Source organism: Theropithecus gelada, chromosome 7b, assembly GCF_003255815.1.
Source record: "Theropithecus gelada isolate Dixy chromosome 7b, Tgel_1.0, whole genome shotgun sequence".
Taxonomy (NCBI): domain Eukaryota; kingdom Metazoa; phylum Chordata; class Mammalia; order Primates; family Cercopithecidae; genus Theropithecus; species Theropithecus gelada.
Genome location: NC_037675.1, coordinates 77,405,772 through 77,422,375, shown reverse-complemented (window position 1 = coordinate 77,422,375; position 16,604 = coordinate 77,405,772). Strand labels below are relative to the sequence as shown.

The window sequence follows — 16,604 nt, the reverse complement described above, 5'->3', positions numbered from 1 at the left end:
CAAGTAGGACAAACACAAAGAAAACCACACCAAGGCACATCATGACCAAATTGCTGAAAATAACTGATAATGGAGAAGAAATCTTAAAAGCAGATGGGGGAAAGATATATTACATACAGGGGAACAAAGATAAGAATAAGGACTGTCTTCTCATTAGAAACAATGTAGGCCAGGCGAGGTGGCTCACGCCTATTACAGGCGGGTGGATCACTTGAGGTCAGGAGCTTGAGACCAGACTGGCCAACATGGTGAAACTCTGTCTCTACTAAAAATACAAAAATTAGCCGGGTGTGGTGGCGCACAACTGTAGTCCCAGCTACTCAGGAGGCTGAGGCAGGAGAATTACTTAAACACGGGAGGTGGAGGTTGCAGTGGGCCAAAATCGTAGCACTGCACTCCAGCCTGGATGATGGAGTGAGATCCTGTCTCAAAAAAAAAAGAAAGAAAACAGAGGGGAGGGGAGGGGAGAGGAGGAAAAGGAAAGAAGGAAGGAACGAAGGAAGGGAGGGAGGAAGGGAAGGAGGGAACAAAGAAAGCCAAAGACAATAAAATAACTATTTAAAAAGCTAAAAAAAAAATTGTCAGCCTAGAATTCCATGTCTGGTAAAAAGTTGAGGATGACATTTTCAGACAAATAACGCAGACAGAATTTCTTGCCAGATGACCTGTTCTACAAAATAATGATAAAGTTTTTCAGGCTGAAGGAAACTGATACCAGATAGAAACTAGGATCTACACAAACAAACAAGGAGTGTGAAAATTATAAATAAGTGTGTCTAAAAAAAAAAGGCTTTGACAATTTGGGGCCGGGTGCTGTGGCTCATGGCTGTAATCCCAGCACTTTGGGAGGCCGACGTGGGAGGATCACTTGAGGTCAGGTGTTAGAGACCAGCCTGGCCAACATGGTGAAACCCCATCTCTACTAAAAATACAAAAAATTAGCTGGGGGTGGTGGCATGCACCTGCAACCCCAGTTACTCGGGAGGCTGAGGCAGAATAATCACTTGAACCTGGGAGGCGGAGGTTGCAGTGAGCCGAGATTGCACCACTGCACTCCAGCCTGGCAACAGAGCGAGACTGTCTCAAAAAAAAATAATAATAATAACAATAATAATAATAATTTGGATCCCTTGCATAATCTCCTCCCTAGAAGGCTTCATTTTAGAGACACATACAAACCTCATCTTTTCTCCTGATATTTGAACACAGGCTTCCACTGTGCCACAGCTGCTTGCCTTTTTAGTGCTGTTTTCCCTGCATTTATATAGCTAGTCATTAACTAACTACTGGAGGTGCAAAGATAAAGAACATGTGTTATCTGCCATCAAGAAGCTTAGAGGTCTGGTGGGAAAACAATCAAGGCAACAAAGAGTTAAAGCACAATACCTCCTAACTGTACTCAAATCCTGGCTCTACTCACTTAGCAACTCTGGGCAACTTACTTAACCTCTCCATGCCTTGGTTTCCATAACTGTAAAATGGGGATAATAGTAGTACTATGGGGTTGTGGTGAGAGAAAATGCTTTAACATGTGTAAACTGGCAGGACAGTGCTTGGGATATGGTCAACACCTAGTAAGTATTAGCCATGTAATTACAATGTTGGTTTGCCAAGGAGGTTAGAGGAGCATGGAGAAAGAACATCCGGTCAGAGAGGGAGTGGGATGGGAAGAGAAGACGTTTCAGGGGAGGTGATGCTTTGGCTGACCTTTGGAAGGATAAGCAGGGTTAGCAGATAAAGAAGGGAGAGATACTCCGGGTAGAGGCGGCAGCATTCAACAAGGCATGGAGATGTGCGTCAGCGTGCGTCAGGAGACCACTGCAAATGTCTTCAGGAATGCTGCAGTCCACAGTGCCTCAGCTGTAGCCCAGGAAATGTTCTGGGGCCTCTCTAGAAGACCTTTTGACTTCCTTCAAGGGCCTCTTACCTCCTCCATAATCTGATCCCTTCAGGCTCTGCGGTCTGAGGCGAAAACTGCCCCCCAAAAAAGAAGAAAAGGAGAGCAGAAAATGAGTTTCAAACACAGAAAGGAACATCCCAAATGTTGATTGTATACTTTCTTTCTCCTAGATGAAAATGTCCCTGGACCTGCTTTTCTCTGTCAACTTGGTCAAACCTAATTAGGCCACTGGGTGTGCCGTGTGTGGCTGCACAGGCTGTGCAATGCACTATTCCAGAGGACAGCATCACAAACGCTATGACATGAATGCTCCTTCCACCCCCAGCAGTGGGAAACTGGGGGCGCTGCCTTCACAGCCACCTTTATCTAGAAAACTTCCTTCGTTTCTGATATAAGTCTTATGAGAAGGCAAGGCTTAGAAGCGGGTATTGCTTCTGCCCATCTATATCAATAATGCAGAAGGCATGGGCCAGTACCCTGATACCTGGACGTATAATTCTAAAAACCACACAGTGGGAGACACGACATGGGCATCAATGAAAGGGTCCAGACCTTCAGTTGAGGAAGCGGGATTAACCAAACCTTGGATTCAGCAGGCAAAAATAATTCTAGCCCCAGACTTCTAACACTGTGTTCAACATAGGTGGAACAAGTCATGACCGCCAAGACCACACTGTTGACCAAGATCAACATAGGATACCATAAGAATAAGAATACTGGAAACGTACTCTTCTATTTCTTCAGAAGCCTTCCTCCTAAACCTGAAAAAAAAAAAAAAAAAGACAAGGTTTTTAAGAGCCCACTAGTCTGATGCACCAGGGTACTATCTTGAGGAAGGTTTCAAAAGTGGACAAAAATTAGTATATCTCAAGTGCTTTATCTGTCTGCAGTTCTCTTTAGAGACAAGCCCCACAGTCAGCATGAGAGAACCAAGGATGCTGTAGTGCCTTCTTACAGCTTTATATCAGCCTCACTCCAAATTGAATTGTTGAGAGTTTAAGTGCAGGTTGAGCGAGTGGCTTAAAATTCAAATAGATACAGATGATTCAGTGCCCTCTTTTCTTTCAGCAATAAACTGACTGGTTTATAGAGTGCTTGCTTAGGACTGAGACCCTGGGTATTATTTGGTGCTATTAGCTGTCAGCACTTGCAGCTTCCAATGAGCAAAAAGGGATGCCCTTGCCTCGCAGTTCAGGCTTCAGGCTTCGGAACTGCTTTTCTGTGCCCTTCACACGAAGGACGAGAGGACCTTCTGAGTGATGGTGGGTGAGTAGTGCCAGGGCCTGGCTGACACACACGCACCTACGGTTCTCACATGTTCTCACATGGTTCTCACATGTCAGTGTGCATAAGAACCATCCACCGAGCCTGTCAGATATGCAGATTGGTGGGCCTGGCAGGGAGAGTTCTGAATCAGCTGGTCTGGGTGGGCTGGGGGGAGCCCAGGAATATGCATTTTAAAATTCTAATCTAAGTGTGTCACTACTCACACTCTGAGAAACACTGATCTGAAGTTTTCTAATAAGACTGGCGAAATGTTGATGATTATTAAAGTTGAACATTGGGTACATGGCGATTACATTTTGGTATGTCTGAAAACTTCCACAATTCTGTTATTGTGGATTTTTTGTTTGTTTGTTTTAAATGAGTTATTTTAAGTCAGAAATCTAGCACCATGATGAGCAACAGCAAAGGATGGCAAATGGCCTGGAGGCAGGATGTAGACCTTGACAGGGTGGGCCACCAGCCTCGCCAGTAAGAACTGGTTTCTTGGAGCCAATCAGCAATTCCTGCAAAACGCAAATAACTCCCCCTGCCAAAAGCAGAATTCTACATTCTTTTTTTTTTTTTTTTTTTTTTTTTTTTTTTTTTTTGGTCAATTGAAAAATAAAAATTTCAGCCAGGCACAATGGCTCATGCCTGTAATCCTAATACTTTGGAAGGCCAAAGCAGGTGGATCATTTGAGGTCAGGAGTTCGAGACCAGCCTGGTCAACATGGTGAAACCCCATCTCTACTAAAAATACAAAAATTAGCTGGGTATGGTGGTGGGTGCCTGTAATCCCAGCTACTCAGAGGCTGAGACAGGAGAATCACTTGAACACAGAAGGTGGAGATTGTGGTGAGCCAAGATCACGCCATTTCACTCCAGCCTGGTGACAGAGTGAGGCTCTGTCTCAAAAAAAAAAAAAATAATAATAATATAAAATTAAAAAATTAAAAATGATTTTTAAAAGTCAGTCAAAGTTTAAATAGACTGCTTTCCATGGAATTTACTCTATCAACTGTACTATTTTTAAAAAGAAAGAATGACAGCTGAAGTGAGGTGGGAGAATGGGTAGGTCAAGCTGGAAGAACAGGGTATAACAACTCTAAGGGAATCTCCCCCAGGCTGCAGTTTCTGACCCTTAAAGAGAGATAAAGGAGTCTCAGCAATAAGGGTTAGGAGGGCAGGGGGGAACAGAATGGGTAGTGGGAGGCACCATGGGGAAACCACTGCAGGGTGCCCAGGGCATCCCCAGCCTGGTGTTGCTGGAGGCTATAGACTTCCAACGCCTGTTCTAAGTCAACGGAATCCTAAAGGAAGAGCACCCAGTAGCCACCAAAGCCACCTTCTGTCTGTGTGGGAGGATAGAAGCTGTCTTCCTAGTTCACGCCGTTCCCGAGGACCAATGCCTCTAATTGTCCTCATGAAGTTAAACTCTATACCCCCACTGTCCGAATGACACAGCTAATGTCATCAAGGGTAGACGTGCTTGGATGAAAACAGGGATAAGAGAAGAATCCTTGGATTAAAGAGGCTATGAAGAAAGGCTGGCGCCTTTGTTGTGTACATAAGATACATATTCGTCTCCAATTACCCTCAGGAGTTATGACCGAATCGTTCCTTCCCTACACAATGTGCGGTGGCAAAACCAGCCGCGATTCTGTCTGAAGGAAACAATAATGATAATGCTAATCTTTGGGGGGAGGCTGAATAATTGCCATTTATCCACTCAACATCCAAAAGGGGGATGAGTTTAATATTCAGCTTAATTGCTGCTGAGCCCACATCCTGCTCTCTCTCACTCTAGGGGGAGCCCAAGGACTCTCCCGACAGAGGAAGGAGAAAAATCAAATGGAGTCCTCAAGGACGGGCAGCAGGGATGCCCTCAGGTGGCGTCTTCTCTCTCATTCTCTCTCACTCTCTGCCAGAAATAGCAGGTTCTGGGAGCGCACTGAGTAGGATGGTGCACCCTGCCTCTGATCTGGTCACAGACGGAACACTGGCCACTTCCCAGCCTTACCTAGCCTGCAGATGAGTTTGGTCTAAACCATACTGCTGTCTGTTTATTTTTTGTTTTGTTCTGTTTTAATGTAAATTCATTGCCAAAATGGGGAGATTTTGTATACAAATCCAAATTTCTAAACTCTAACTTTTTAGTTTAACTTTTCGGCCTGGCAATACTGGACGTGCAGTGGATGAACCTGAGCTCCCCCGACCCCGCATTGCTCCCAAACACTGGGGGTCCAGAACTAGTCCTCAATTACGTCATCTACGCTGTTGGTTTTCCAATAGGAGTGAGGAGGCTGGCAAAGTGCGTCCTGTAGCTATGCAGCTATCAAACGTGAGGAGGCAAAAAGACAAAGTGGGGAGCGTGTTTTAGGAAAACTGGCAGAGTATATTTCTTTATAGAAATGCGAATATGCAAATAATTTGTGTATGTATCTCAGAAATATGACTGAGGGTGCCATTCTGAAATAAAACCCCACTTCACAGATTTACTTTATCTGCCTGGTCCTCAAAGGCACCTCAGGGTAGTGCAGCGACAAGCAGCCCAGCAAAAGACACAGAATCTAGCACCATGTTTTTTAAACTTCAGGTCATGACCCACTACTGAGCCATGAAACCAGTTTTGTGGCTCACCACCAGCATTCCTTTCCTTTTAAAATTTTTCTTTCATCTTTCTTTTTTAATAGCACAGAAAACGCAGTGTGCTGAAAATAGTAAGGATAGGTATTATATAAACGTTTTGTTTCCTGTTTTATGTGTACCCATACCCAATCATGAAGTATATTTTTAATTAATTTACTTTTTTTTTTTTTTTTTTTAGAGACAGGGTCTCGTTCTGTGGCCCAGAGTGGAGTGCAGTGTTGGGATCATGGCTCACTGCAGCCTCAAACTCCTGGGCTCATGTTATCCTCCCACCTCTACAAGTGCATGCCACTGTCCCTGGCTAATTTTTTTTTTCTATTTTTTTGTAGAAACAGGGTCTCACTATGTTGTCCAGGTTATTCTTAAACTCCTGACCTCAAGCAATTCTCCTGCTTTTGCCTCCCAAAGCACTGGGATTCAGGCATGGGCCACTGTGCTCAGCCCTGAGTGTATTTTTAAACTACTGGTGACAGGTTAAAAACAAACAAGCAAGCAAACAAACAAGAACCTAAAACACAGTAGTCTACCACAGTCCACAGGGTAGGTAATCAGAGAAGAATCTGATACGGAAGTTCTGCCTTCCAGACTGTGTGGGGACAGAGGCTGAGGTAAAGAATTATGGGTTCTGGAGCACCTCTTCACAGACACTTCATTCCCAACTTCTGAGGAAACTGAGGCTGTCGATGAGGCTTGTGTGGCCTGGTCCCAGCCTCCTGGCAGGCTGTCTGCAGAGCTGAGATCAGCATAGCCTTGGGCTGCCGGTTTATTTCTGCACTCAGGGCCCCCGTGCCTTTTGCCCCAAAAGTGGCTATTAGAAATTTGGGGAAGCTGGCAAATCATAATTCCAACAAGATCACCTCACACAGAGCACTTTTCAATCCTCTTCAAAGACATTCACATCTACAAACACTACCTCGGCTGAGTTCTGGAGAAGAGGAAAAGCAGGTTTCAGCAGAACAATTTTAAACACAGAGAGGGACGCTGGGCACTGCGGCTGTGGGCTTCACCCAAATCACAGAGCTAGTTAGTGATGAGGCTGAAACTAGAATCCATGTCTCCCGACTTTCACCCTAGATTCCAAACACTTTGCCTCAAGCCTTTTCAAAGGAAGATACCAGTTGATTATCTAATATCCCTAAGGCACCCAGACATCTGCTTGGATTTACTGTGTAGACGGTCCCTTCTTGATTTTCTCTCCTAATGGAAGGCACGATATGGTATAGACAGCGAATTGGAAGCTGGAGAGAATCTTTTAAATTAGTCGTTCTTCAACAGTGGTGCACAAGACTCACCCCCGGAAGCTTTTTCAGTGTACATGGGCTGGGCTTACTCCTCATCCCTCTGAGGTAGTAACTTCTAGAAATGGGACCTAGTCACGTAGATGAGACTCCTTGCCCTAAGCTTTGAGACATTCAGCTGAATACTCCAGTTGCTAAGCAGCAAAACTGAAACTTATTTGCCTTCTCCTCCTGAGTTGCCTACTTTCTTCTAACAGAAGTGTGAATGAACATGGACTTGACCTAAAGGATGCGAGGAGGAAGAAATAGCAAGGGGCCTGAATGGTCCACTAGGTGAAGTCTCTGTTCCTGAGTGATCCCGAAATTCACGCCCGAGTCCATGGTGTTCATGAAAACTAAGCAGGTGTTCTCCACCACACCAGGCCCAGAGCAATCTAGATCCGATTAGAGATGCTTGTTCAATATTCAAAATGTAATACACAGAGGTTGCTGAACCAGCACTTTGGAAAGTTAATTAAATGCCAGGTTTCTTTTTAAGAGCTACTCCATCACTCACTGATTGCTTTGGCCATTTCGCAGAATGAAGTTTTAACCCGGGACAGTGACAGCAAACGTTCTCTGTCACCTCCACCTTGTGGAGCAGGGTGAGGGAGGAAAGACACACCAGCTCCCCCTCCCCACATCACAGCGGGCTGATGGCCCTTTCCAAATTGCCTACAACACTCAGCCATGAAGCTGCCAAGGACTCAGAAGCTTGGCTTCTCAGGTAGAGGATGTGAAGGTGAAGGGGGTTGTCTTGCTGATGTGACCTGCATTTAAAGCCCAGTTCTCAGCTCCACACTCACCCAGTCCCTTCCTGGTCTTCATCCCAGCTTCTCTCTGACCCACACTGAGCCTCTCCTGCCTGGCTCAGCACACCCACTGTCAACTCTCAGGGGAAAGAAAGCCCAGTTCCAGGCCCCGGCTCACCCTTCCTTTATGCTGCCCCTTCCCCCACAAACCTGCCCTAAGAAGGATGACGACTGACGACAACAGTCAACATCTACCCAGCTTGTTAGGCACCAGCCACTGTCATTATATTATTTATAATACTATTATACAATTATATAATCACATACATCCTATACAGTATACGTTATCTTATTTCAGTATCATAGTACCTTATTTTATTCTCTCTGTTTTACAGGTGAGGAGCTCAGAGAGGTAAGTAACTTGCCTAAGGTCACCTACCTAGAAAGTGGTAGGGCCAGAATGCAAGCAGAGTGTCTGACTCCAAAGCTCAGTTCCCAGCCCTTACACCATGGAGACATGCAGGCATTTCTACAGCATGGGAAATGCTCCTCTGCTTCAAATCCAACTAATATTTTCAGGACAGGGACATCCTTTCAACTTATAGTACGGCTGTAGCTTTGTCATTCCTGATGATCTGGTAGTTAATTTTGGCTTCATTGTTCTGTGATTTGTTATATTTAAAATGCAACAGTGTGCATCATGGCAAAAAGAAATCCTGTCTAGCTAAGTCACTTTTATTTCCATATTCCTCCCTTTTTGAATTTCTTTTGCTCAAATGTAATCCCTTTCTTTGGCATTTTGGAGCCCACACTGACATTCAATGGTGTGATTTGGGCAGCTGAGCACAAGGTGGATTCCAGTGGCACATCTGTGACTTCAGCCACGTGGGACCACAGCGGAATCTTGGATCCTCATAGTTTTATTCCTGCCTGCGGGGTCTGTCTCCTCCCTGCTGCATCAGGGGGCCTGATCTGGCCATCATGATCAAGTGGGACTAGCAGGTAGTTATGACCCCCAACTGCAGGGACCCCATGAACTTCTGGGGAAGAGACCATGAAACAACCTGGATTTTCTTCACCAGAGAGAAGAGGCCTTAACTGCTGCTACATGGGTTATGTGCTGAAGGGTAAAAGGCAGCCCTAATGTAGACATCATCTCAGTTAAAATGTTTCTCTCGAGTTTAATGGAATACTGCAGAGATCTAAATGGAGATAAAGTACCACGGCTCAGAGAACAGCCAGGATGCTATCTTTATGCAGCATGACAATGTTCAGTGGTTAATTAGACACCGTTAACCTATTTTAGCAGGGGACATAACCGGGATAAATGGGGGGAAGTGTCCTTGAAGTCTCTTAATATCCACAGCACATACTAGACCCTAGACCCACCTCCCTGCTGCAAGGCAGAACAGGCTTAAAATAGACCCAAGTGCCAAGCACCTGGAGCCTTGCCTGTGCCCGGGGAAGGCCCTATGCGAGTCCATCCCTCACGGATCACTCTGACCTGGGGAGGAATGTGAAGGGTTTGGATGAATGGTTCTGACTATAACTTGTTGCAGGTGAGAGAAACGCCAAAGCCATAGGAAGGCACCTGCATGGTTCCATTTCAAAAGAGAAGAAACTACAGCCAGGGGTCAAATGCATGAAGAAAAACTGGCCAAGGGAAGAGCAGGAAAGAGATGCCAACTACACTGATGCCAAAGCTACTTTATGTTTTTAAAATGTCAAGTTAAAATTTCCTCCTCTGGAAAGAAAAAATCAAAATGCCATTTTCTTGCAAGGTTTTCTACCCTCATTATTTTTAAATGTCCAAGAAAAATCTCACAGCTGCCTCCAAATCTCATTGAGGTAAATTTTACCAAGGCATGAGAGAGAGAAGGCAATATTCCCGGATCATCTAATGTCACCAGCAAATCCAGAACCAAGGCTCTACTTTATAAATGTGTGAACTGCCAAATGAGCCTTTGCAGTGAAAACCCAAATGTGAGGAAAGGAGAAATCTGCCATTGTCATCTTGGCTACACTGCTCATTCAATCCCAAGCAGTACACTGGATAATTGGGGTCCCTCTGCTCTAAGCTGCCCCCACACCTGCAATACTCATTAAAAGCTAGATCTTTCTCATGAACTGAAGTTTTCCTTGTCCAATAGATTTCTCCTCATTTAAATCTCCCCTGAAAGCTGAAGTCACCACCCCTCTTCCCCTCAGTTCCTAGTTCTTGCCACTCATGTGTTTAGCATCCACTATATGCCAGTAGATACCGTATTTTCTTCCTTCTTTTGAAAACAGGCAGGTGTTCCCTAACACCCAAATTTTGGCACTCTGAGGTTTTAGGTCACGCTAGATGATATTTAGTTCCTGCCAGCACAGTTCATCACTAAGATGTCTGGTAGAGAGAGAAAAACTCATGCCCATGTCCTGTCTATAGACCGCCAAGGCCTAGTGAATCACAATGCGATTCCTGGGAGAAGGTTGCCCCCTGCTGGTTAGGTTAAATATGACAGCTTTGTTTTGCTTCAAACTAAATGTATGAAAAAAGGTTGAAATACACAGAAACGCTTTGATTAGCTACAGTTATGGGAACATATAAAATGTAATATGCCTGCTATCAACAAAAGGCAGCAGAGTTTAGAACTCTAGAGGTTTTAGGCATCTCAAATGAACATTTTTTTATTCAGGAAACCGTCACTGGATCACTAATCATCTACTGGGAACAAGTGAGAGGTATTTGGAATTGGGGATCGTTTGCTCAAGATTTTACAATCCGGCGGGAGAGAAGAACATTACAGAAATAACACTAACACCTCCATAAACTTACATACTGTAAGGTCAAAAAGACTCACCAGCAGATGGGTACGGTGGCGTGCACCTGTAATCCCAGCTACTCAAGAGGCTAAGGTGGGAGAATCACTTCAGCCCAGGAGTTCAAAACCAGCCTAAGCAACACAGCGAGACCTCAGCTCTTTAAACAAACAAACAAACAAAAAACAAAAAACAAAACAAAAAGAAACACAAAGAAAACAAACAGAAGACTCCCACCACATCCAAACTCTCAGCTACTAGATGAAGAAGTGGAGACCAGGAGTCCTCAAAGAGATCTAATGAAGGCTCCAAAGTCAGTGGATGCAGTGCCAGACCTGGAAACTGAGGTTCCCAATCCCTCATTCTACTGAGCCCCAGATTTGATAGGACAAGTAAGGAAGGTATAAGCAAACTGTCACAGGAGCACTAAAGAGGGAACCAGCCATTCTAGCTGGGGATCTGGGGAGGCTTCCTGGAAGCCTTGCCAGTGGAGAGATGAGGAGGCTTGCAATGGGCAGAAAAGCTGCAGGAGGGAAACCACTTGAACAGAGGTCAGAGGCATGCGGGGGCCGAGGTGTTTGGAAAACAGCAGGGGACACGGCGCGGCTGAAATACGGATAAGATGGTGGCTGGAGATGAGAATGGCATCAGGGCTGGGTGGGTAACCATTAAGACCAAATAAGATGGTATTACTGGTGTCAACTCTATAAATATATACACTGACATTGACCAGGGATCAGGAGGGATTCTGGGGCTGGAAATTAGTTTTCCCTGGGTGCTCTGCTTTCCCCCTTCAAGTTACTTATGACCACATATAGAGACCTCAATGACCTAATATTATGCAACTTACCCTGTATCCTGCAGTACAAAAGCAGCACAGAGCAGTTAAGTGGAAGAAGTTGTTACTCTTCCCGCTGGGAGAAAGAAGGGGGTTGGGGGTGGGGAGAAGCAGCCACGAAGAACTGCTGTATGAGTGTTCCCCAAATGCCTGCCATTTCCAAGTACCACCTTCACCAATTTTGCTACAGCTATGTACTTTCTGCAACCACTTAGTATTTTCTTTAAATTGATTTCTTGGTTTTAATATTTTTTTTTTAAAAAAGAAAACTCTCTATCCTCAATGGAAAGCTATCATCACCAGCCATAGGGAAATAATTGTAAAAAACAACACAGCTTTTTAAAAAACTACAAACTTGATTAGCTAGACATTGCTGTTTGTTAAAAATCCAAGAGCCCACGGCCTATTTTGTATTAAAAGGGGAGATTAGCAGGGTTAGAGAAGTGTTAAAGAAAGACTGGCTGTAAATGGAGACTTTTCCATTGGCATGATCAGAGGAACTGAAAGCTAGTGGAAAAGAGTAACTTTGGGACTAGACACCAATCTTGGGAAAACAGAGCTACTAGGATGAAGGATGGAGATAAACGAGATGGCATGTGGTAACTGAGACAAGTAGAAACCGTGTGCCATAAGTCAAGGGACAAACTTCTCAGTGCTTCTGGAAACCTTTATTTCAATTCATGTTTAATTGTTGGAGTGGGTCTTTTACTTTTCCTGTACAGAAGTTTCTGCTCTATAACAGGGAAACCTGTAAAGATTTCCTTCTGGTAACTAACCCACCATCTTCTCTGCTTCTGTTCTTCTTTTACATCCTGTGGTCCCCCCGAAATCCCATAAATACACTGAGACTCACCCAAACGATGAGGTACATGAAGAGAAGGTGCCTCAGCTCTGGTTGCCGGCATGCGAGCCACTGGGGGAGCACAGGACCATGTGTGGCAGCCTCCTGGGAGGCTCAGGGCCCACCCCGGTGAATCCCTGGTAAATAGGAACCAAGGGCACCCTGCCACTTCAACACGTGGGCTCTTTTACAATGGGTGCTGTGAAACCTGGAGAAACTAGTGTAGCCATCAGTATTCAGCTCTGGTGGGGGCAGCATGGGTCAAAAAGTAAAATCTCTGACCGACCCACTAGAGCAGAACAAACTCAGATGATGTGAGGGGCCTCCATTTCCTATGCATATTTATACCTATGTGTGCCCAACCTGTTTCATCTATATTTAAATTGCTTTCGGGTACTTCTCCATACAGGACTCAAATGATGTTCACAGATGCATTTTATTTTTGAGAGACCAAATCCATCAAAGGGAGAACAAGGAGATCATTTATGTTCGGAGAATTTTAACCAATGGTTGGCATCTCTAATCATTCCCTCCTGGCTTTCAGCTGCTCACTCTGCAAAGCAGCAGGTCCCCCTTAGCAGAGACTGGCTGGCTCGGGGGACACAACTTTTTTCCTTGGAAGTTTTTTTGTTCTATAAGATTGCTTCATACGATCAACATCTCAATTCTGTGAGGGTCCCAGAGGATAGCAGTAAAGAGAATTTTATTCTAACAGACTCACTCTTGCACAAATAGTATAGTGCATGGCCTTTTCGTGAACTTGAGATAAATGCATGCAGTGCTCAAGGTTTGAGAATGGGCATGGCTGCAGAATGAGAGGCACATTCTATTATACTAATTAGCTGTACGACCTTGGGCAGTGGGGCAAGGTGACATTTAAGGGCCTTTCTAACTCTGAGATTCTATAACTCAGCGTCACTTAACCTCCCTAGTTCTCATTTTCTCCATCTCCAAATGGAAGGGGCCAGACTCCATAGCTTCTCAGGTCTCTCCCCAGCTCTGTGAATGATCACCAACCCTGCCTCCCCTTGATCCTGGCCCCCACCCACATCTGTTCCCCATTAATACTGCTCTCCATTCTGACAACCCCCACGCAGCCCCTTCCTTGCAACTGGTTTATCCAGCCCTAAAAATCTCAATCAAGACAGTGTAGTGTGCAGGTTTGGAAACTGCAATGACAAAAAAAAAAAAAAAAAAAAAAAAGGGGGGGGGGGTAGGGAGGGAAGGAACAGAGGGAGCAAGGCAGGCGGGTGAGCAGGCCTGCCTCTTCCCTTTTTCAATTACTTTTAGGCAAAACAAAGTTGACCCAAACTCTCTTCCTACTTAAGAATTTAAGGCATTTTCCTCCTTGGTCTGTCTCTCTTTTTCTTAGCTGTTGTCGGACCTGCTATAACTTTCCGGATTGCACATAGAAATATTACTTCCCCTTTATACTTCTCTCCTAAACAGTTAACCTGCTCTTAACATTTCCATTTGTTTTCTTCCTGCTTAATATGACTTCTTTATTTCCTTTCTCTCCAAGCAGTTGGAAAGAGGATAGCTACCTAGACCTGCTAAACCCTCCAAACAGAGGGAACTCAGAAACCAACCTTCCTATTCCTCAAGTCAGAGAGGACTCCAAGAACTGCAGGCTCGATTACTCAGAATCAGGCCAGCCAAGGTATAGGTGCTGAGCTCTAATCTCGGGCCCCAATTTAAACAACTAGCTTGAAGCCAGTGGTTCTGAACATGGGCTCCAGGGTCAGAGGGTGCTATGGTTTGAATATTTGTGGCCCCTCCAAAATTGATGTTGAAACTTAATCCCCAATGCAACAGTATTCAGGAGGTGACAAGGCCATGAGGACTCCACCCTCAGGGATGGGATTAGTCCCTTATGGAAGGGCTGGTGGGTAGCTAGTCCCTGTTGCCCTTCTGCCTTCTGCCAGGTGAGTCCATAGCAACAAGGCATCTTGGAAGTATAAAGTAGCCCTCACCAGACACTGAATCTGCTAGTGCCTTCATCTCAGACTTCCTAGACTCCAGAACGGTGAGACATACGTTTCCATTATTTATAGACTACCCAGACTATGGTACTTTGTTATAGCAGCAGAAATTGGCTATAGGTGCAGAACACAGTTTCATAGGTTCTGGCTTTAGAACAAAGTTTCATCATTCATTAGCTGCATGCTCTTGGGCAAGTCACTTTAAACTCTGCCAAGCTGGTGATAATATCAAATTCTACTTCACAATGTTGTTCTAAAAATCAACTAAGTTAATTCAGGAAAAGCATTTTGCATAGAACTTGGCACACAGGAAGTGCTCGGTGAACAGTGGCTATTGCTACCACCATCATTATTGTGGTGGTGGTGGTGGTGGTTCTCATCCAGTCTCTTCCCTGTGCTGCTTGTCCTTGCTTGAGATGTCTTTCTCCTCCTCGATCCTGTAACTGATCCCCACCCCTGAGATGGGTGCTGGCTGGGTGTGCCCAGGGGAGTGGCTTCATGCTTTTTGCTTCTGGGGACCCACCACTTCCCCTGCTTGCACATATTTCTGCCTCCCTTGCTGAACTTGTCCAGGCCACCCTCAGTGGCAAGTCCAGCAGCCTGCCCTCACCACTTGACCTGTTGACCACATCTACAGACCCCCAGCCCCACACGAGAAACATTTTGTCCCGCTCATGAAGCCTCCCTACCAGCTGGCCACTGCTTACCACAACACGATTAATTTACCTCTCAGTTTCTCAGCAGGTAGCCCTCTCATTTTTTTCCATCTCCTACTTTACTTGTTCTGCCTCTTGGTTCCCTTTTAGTCACTTCTGTTTAATCCTGTCTAAAAAGCAACTTTTTCTGGCTTTCATATCTTTCTGAAGGATTCTCCACCTCTGGGAAGCTTCTAGAATGAGGTGAAATGGTTTCTGTGCTACCTACACACCTAACCCTCCCCATCACATGACACAGTCTTTATATTAGGGCAGCCTCATCCAGTGACTTCTGAAACTCAGCTCGATGGTGTCAGACCACAGAAAATAGCCTGGCACCCACCCAAAGTCATCTCCCCCATCTTGATTCAAATACCAGTTTTGTTTGGGGTGACAATGACCCAACTAAAAATCTGTTTCCCTGCTTCTCTGGGGCTGAGGGGTAGTCCCGGGAGAAAGATGCAGCACATTCTTCTCCCTCACCTCCAAAAAACAAATTCTTGCTAAGAAAGAGCCCTTCACCATCACTTTCATGTCACTCTTTTTTCTGCCTGGAAAACAGAGGTGAGGCTTGGTGGTATAGCAGCCATCCCACAACCAGGAGGCATGAGCATGGTGACAAAGGCCCCGCATGCTAAGGATGGGGGGGCAGGAAGGGAAAGAGCTCCATCCCTCCTGGCTCTGGGGGTGCCTATAGCCCTGGGCTGCTAAGCCCTGGACCTCTGCTTTTGCGAGACAAACTCCTTTCTGTTTAAGCTTCTGTTAATGGGATTTTCTGTTGACCGCAGATTTTTAACTCCAATTACTATAGCACATCTCAAATGAGAACTCATTCTAGTCAGGAAGGAATACAAATCCTATGGAAAAAGCAACCTCACATAATTATAATTAGTTCAACTTCATATATAGTTTCAGAAGAGAAAGCGATGATTTGAAATGGATGCAGGAGAAGCAGAATTCTAAGGATGTGAGAGACGTCGTCAATATCTGCTAGAGAAAAAGGTGGCAAACCCAGAGGAAAAAGATGAGCACACCCTTTCCACAACTTTAGCCTGAAAAGAGAACTCTTGCTATAAAGAATGAGGATGAGTGAGCCCTTAAGAAGAGTGTGTTACTGTGATTTATAATAAGAAATATATATTTGGTCTTCATCTAAATACAGATGACCCTTGAACAATGTGGGTGTTAGGGCACTGACCCCCCATACAGTTGAAGTTTCACTTAACCACATACAGCCCACCGTTGACTGGAAATCTCACTAGTAACATAGTCAATTAATACATATTTTGTACGTTATATGTGCTATATACTGTATTACAATAAAGTAAGCTAAAGGAAAATCAGAAGGAAGAAAAATATATTTACTACTCATTAACTGGAAGTGGATCAGGAGGAGGAGAAGGAGGAGGAGGGGTTGGGCTTGCTGTCTCAGGGGTGGTGGAGGCAGAAGAAAATCCTCCTACAAGTGGACTTTCTCAGTTCTAAAGGCCAACTGTAAATATTTGGTTTCCTGGCACACAGCTCCTAAAACCCTTGGAATCTCCAAAGTGATACGTCTTTTTGTATGCTAATGAATGACTGATGGGAGATAGATGGATGGGG

The 16,604-nt window shown here is 44.8% G+C and overlaps 1 protein-coding gene across 2 annotated transcripts in view; it reads right to left on the bottom strand.

The window, feature by feature from the left end:
• The window catches only part of IFT43 (intraflagellar transport 43), a 96,837-nt gene that overhangs the window by 21,294 nt on the left and 58,939 nt on the right, over positions 1–16,604 (bottom strand). For both annotated transcript variants that reach the window (XM_025392856.1, XM_025392855.1), the window contains exons 4-5: positions 2,629–2,661; positions 1,928–1,974 (exon numbers count right to left, since the gene is read on the bottom strand). In XM_025392856.1, the coding sequence (XP_025248641.1) occupies positions 1,928–1,974; positions 2,629–2,661 (80 nt within the window). The remainder of the gene's footprint in view (positions 1–1,927; positions 1,975–2,628; positions 2,662–16,604) is intronic.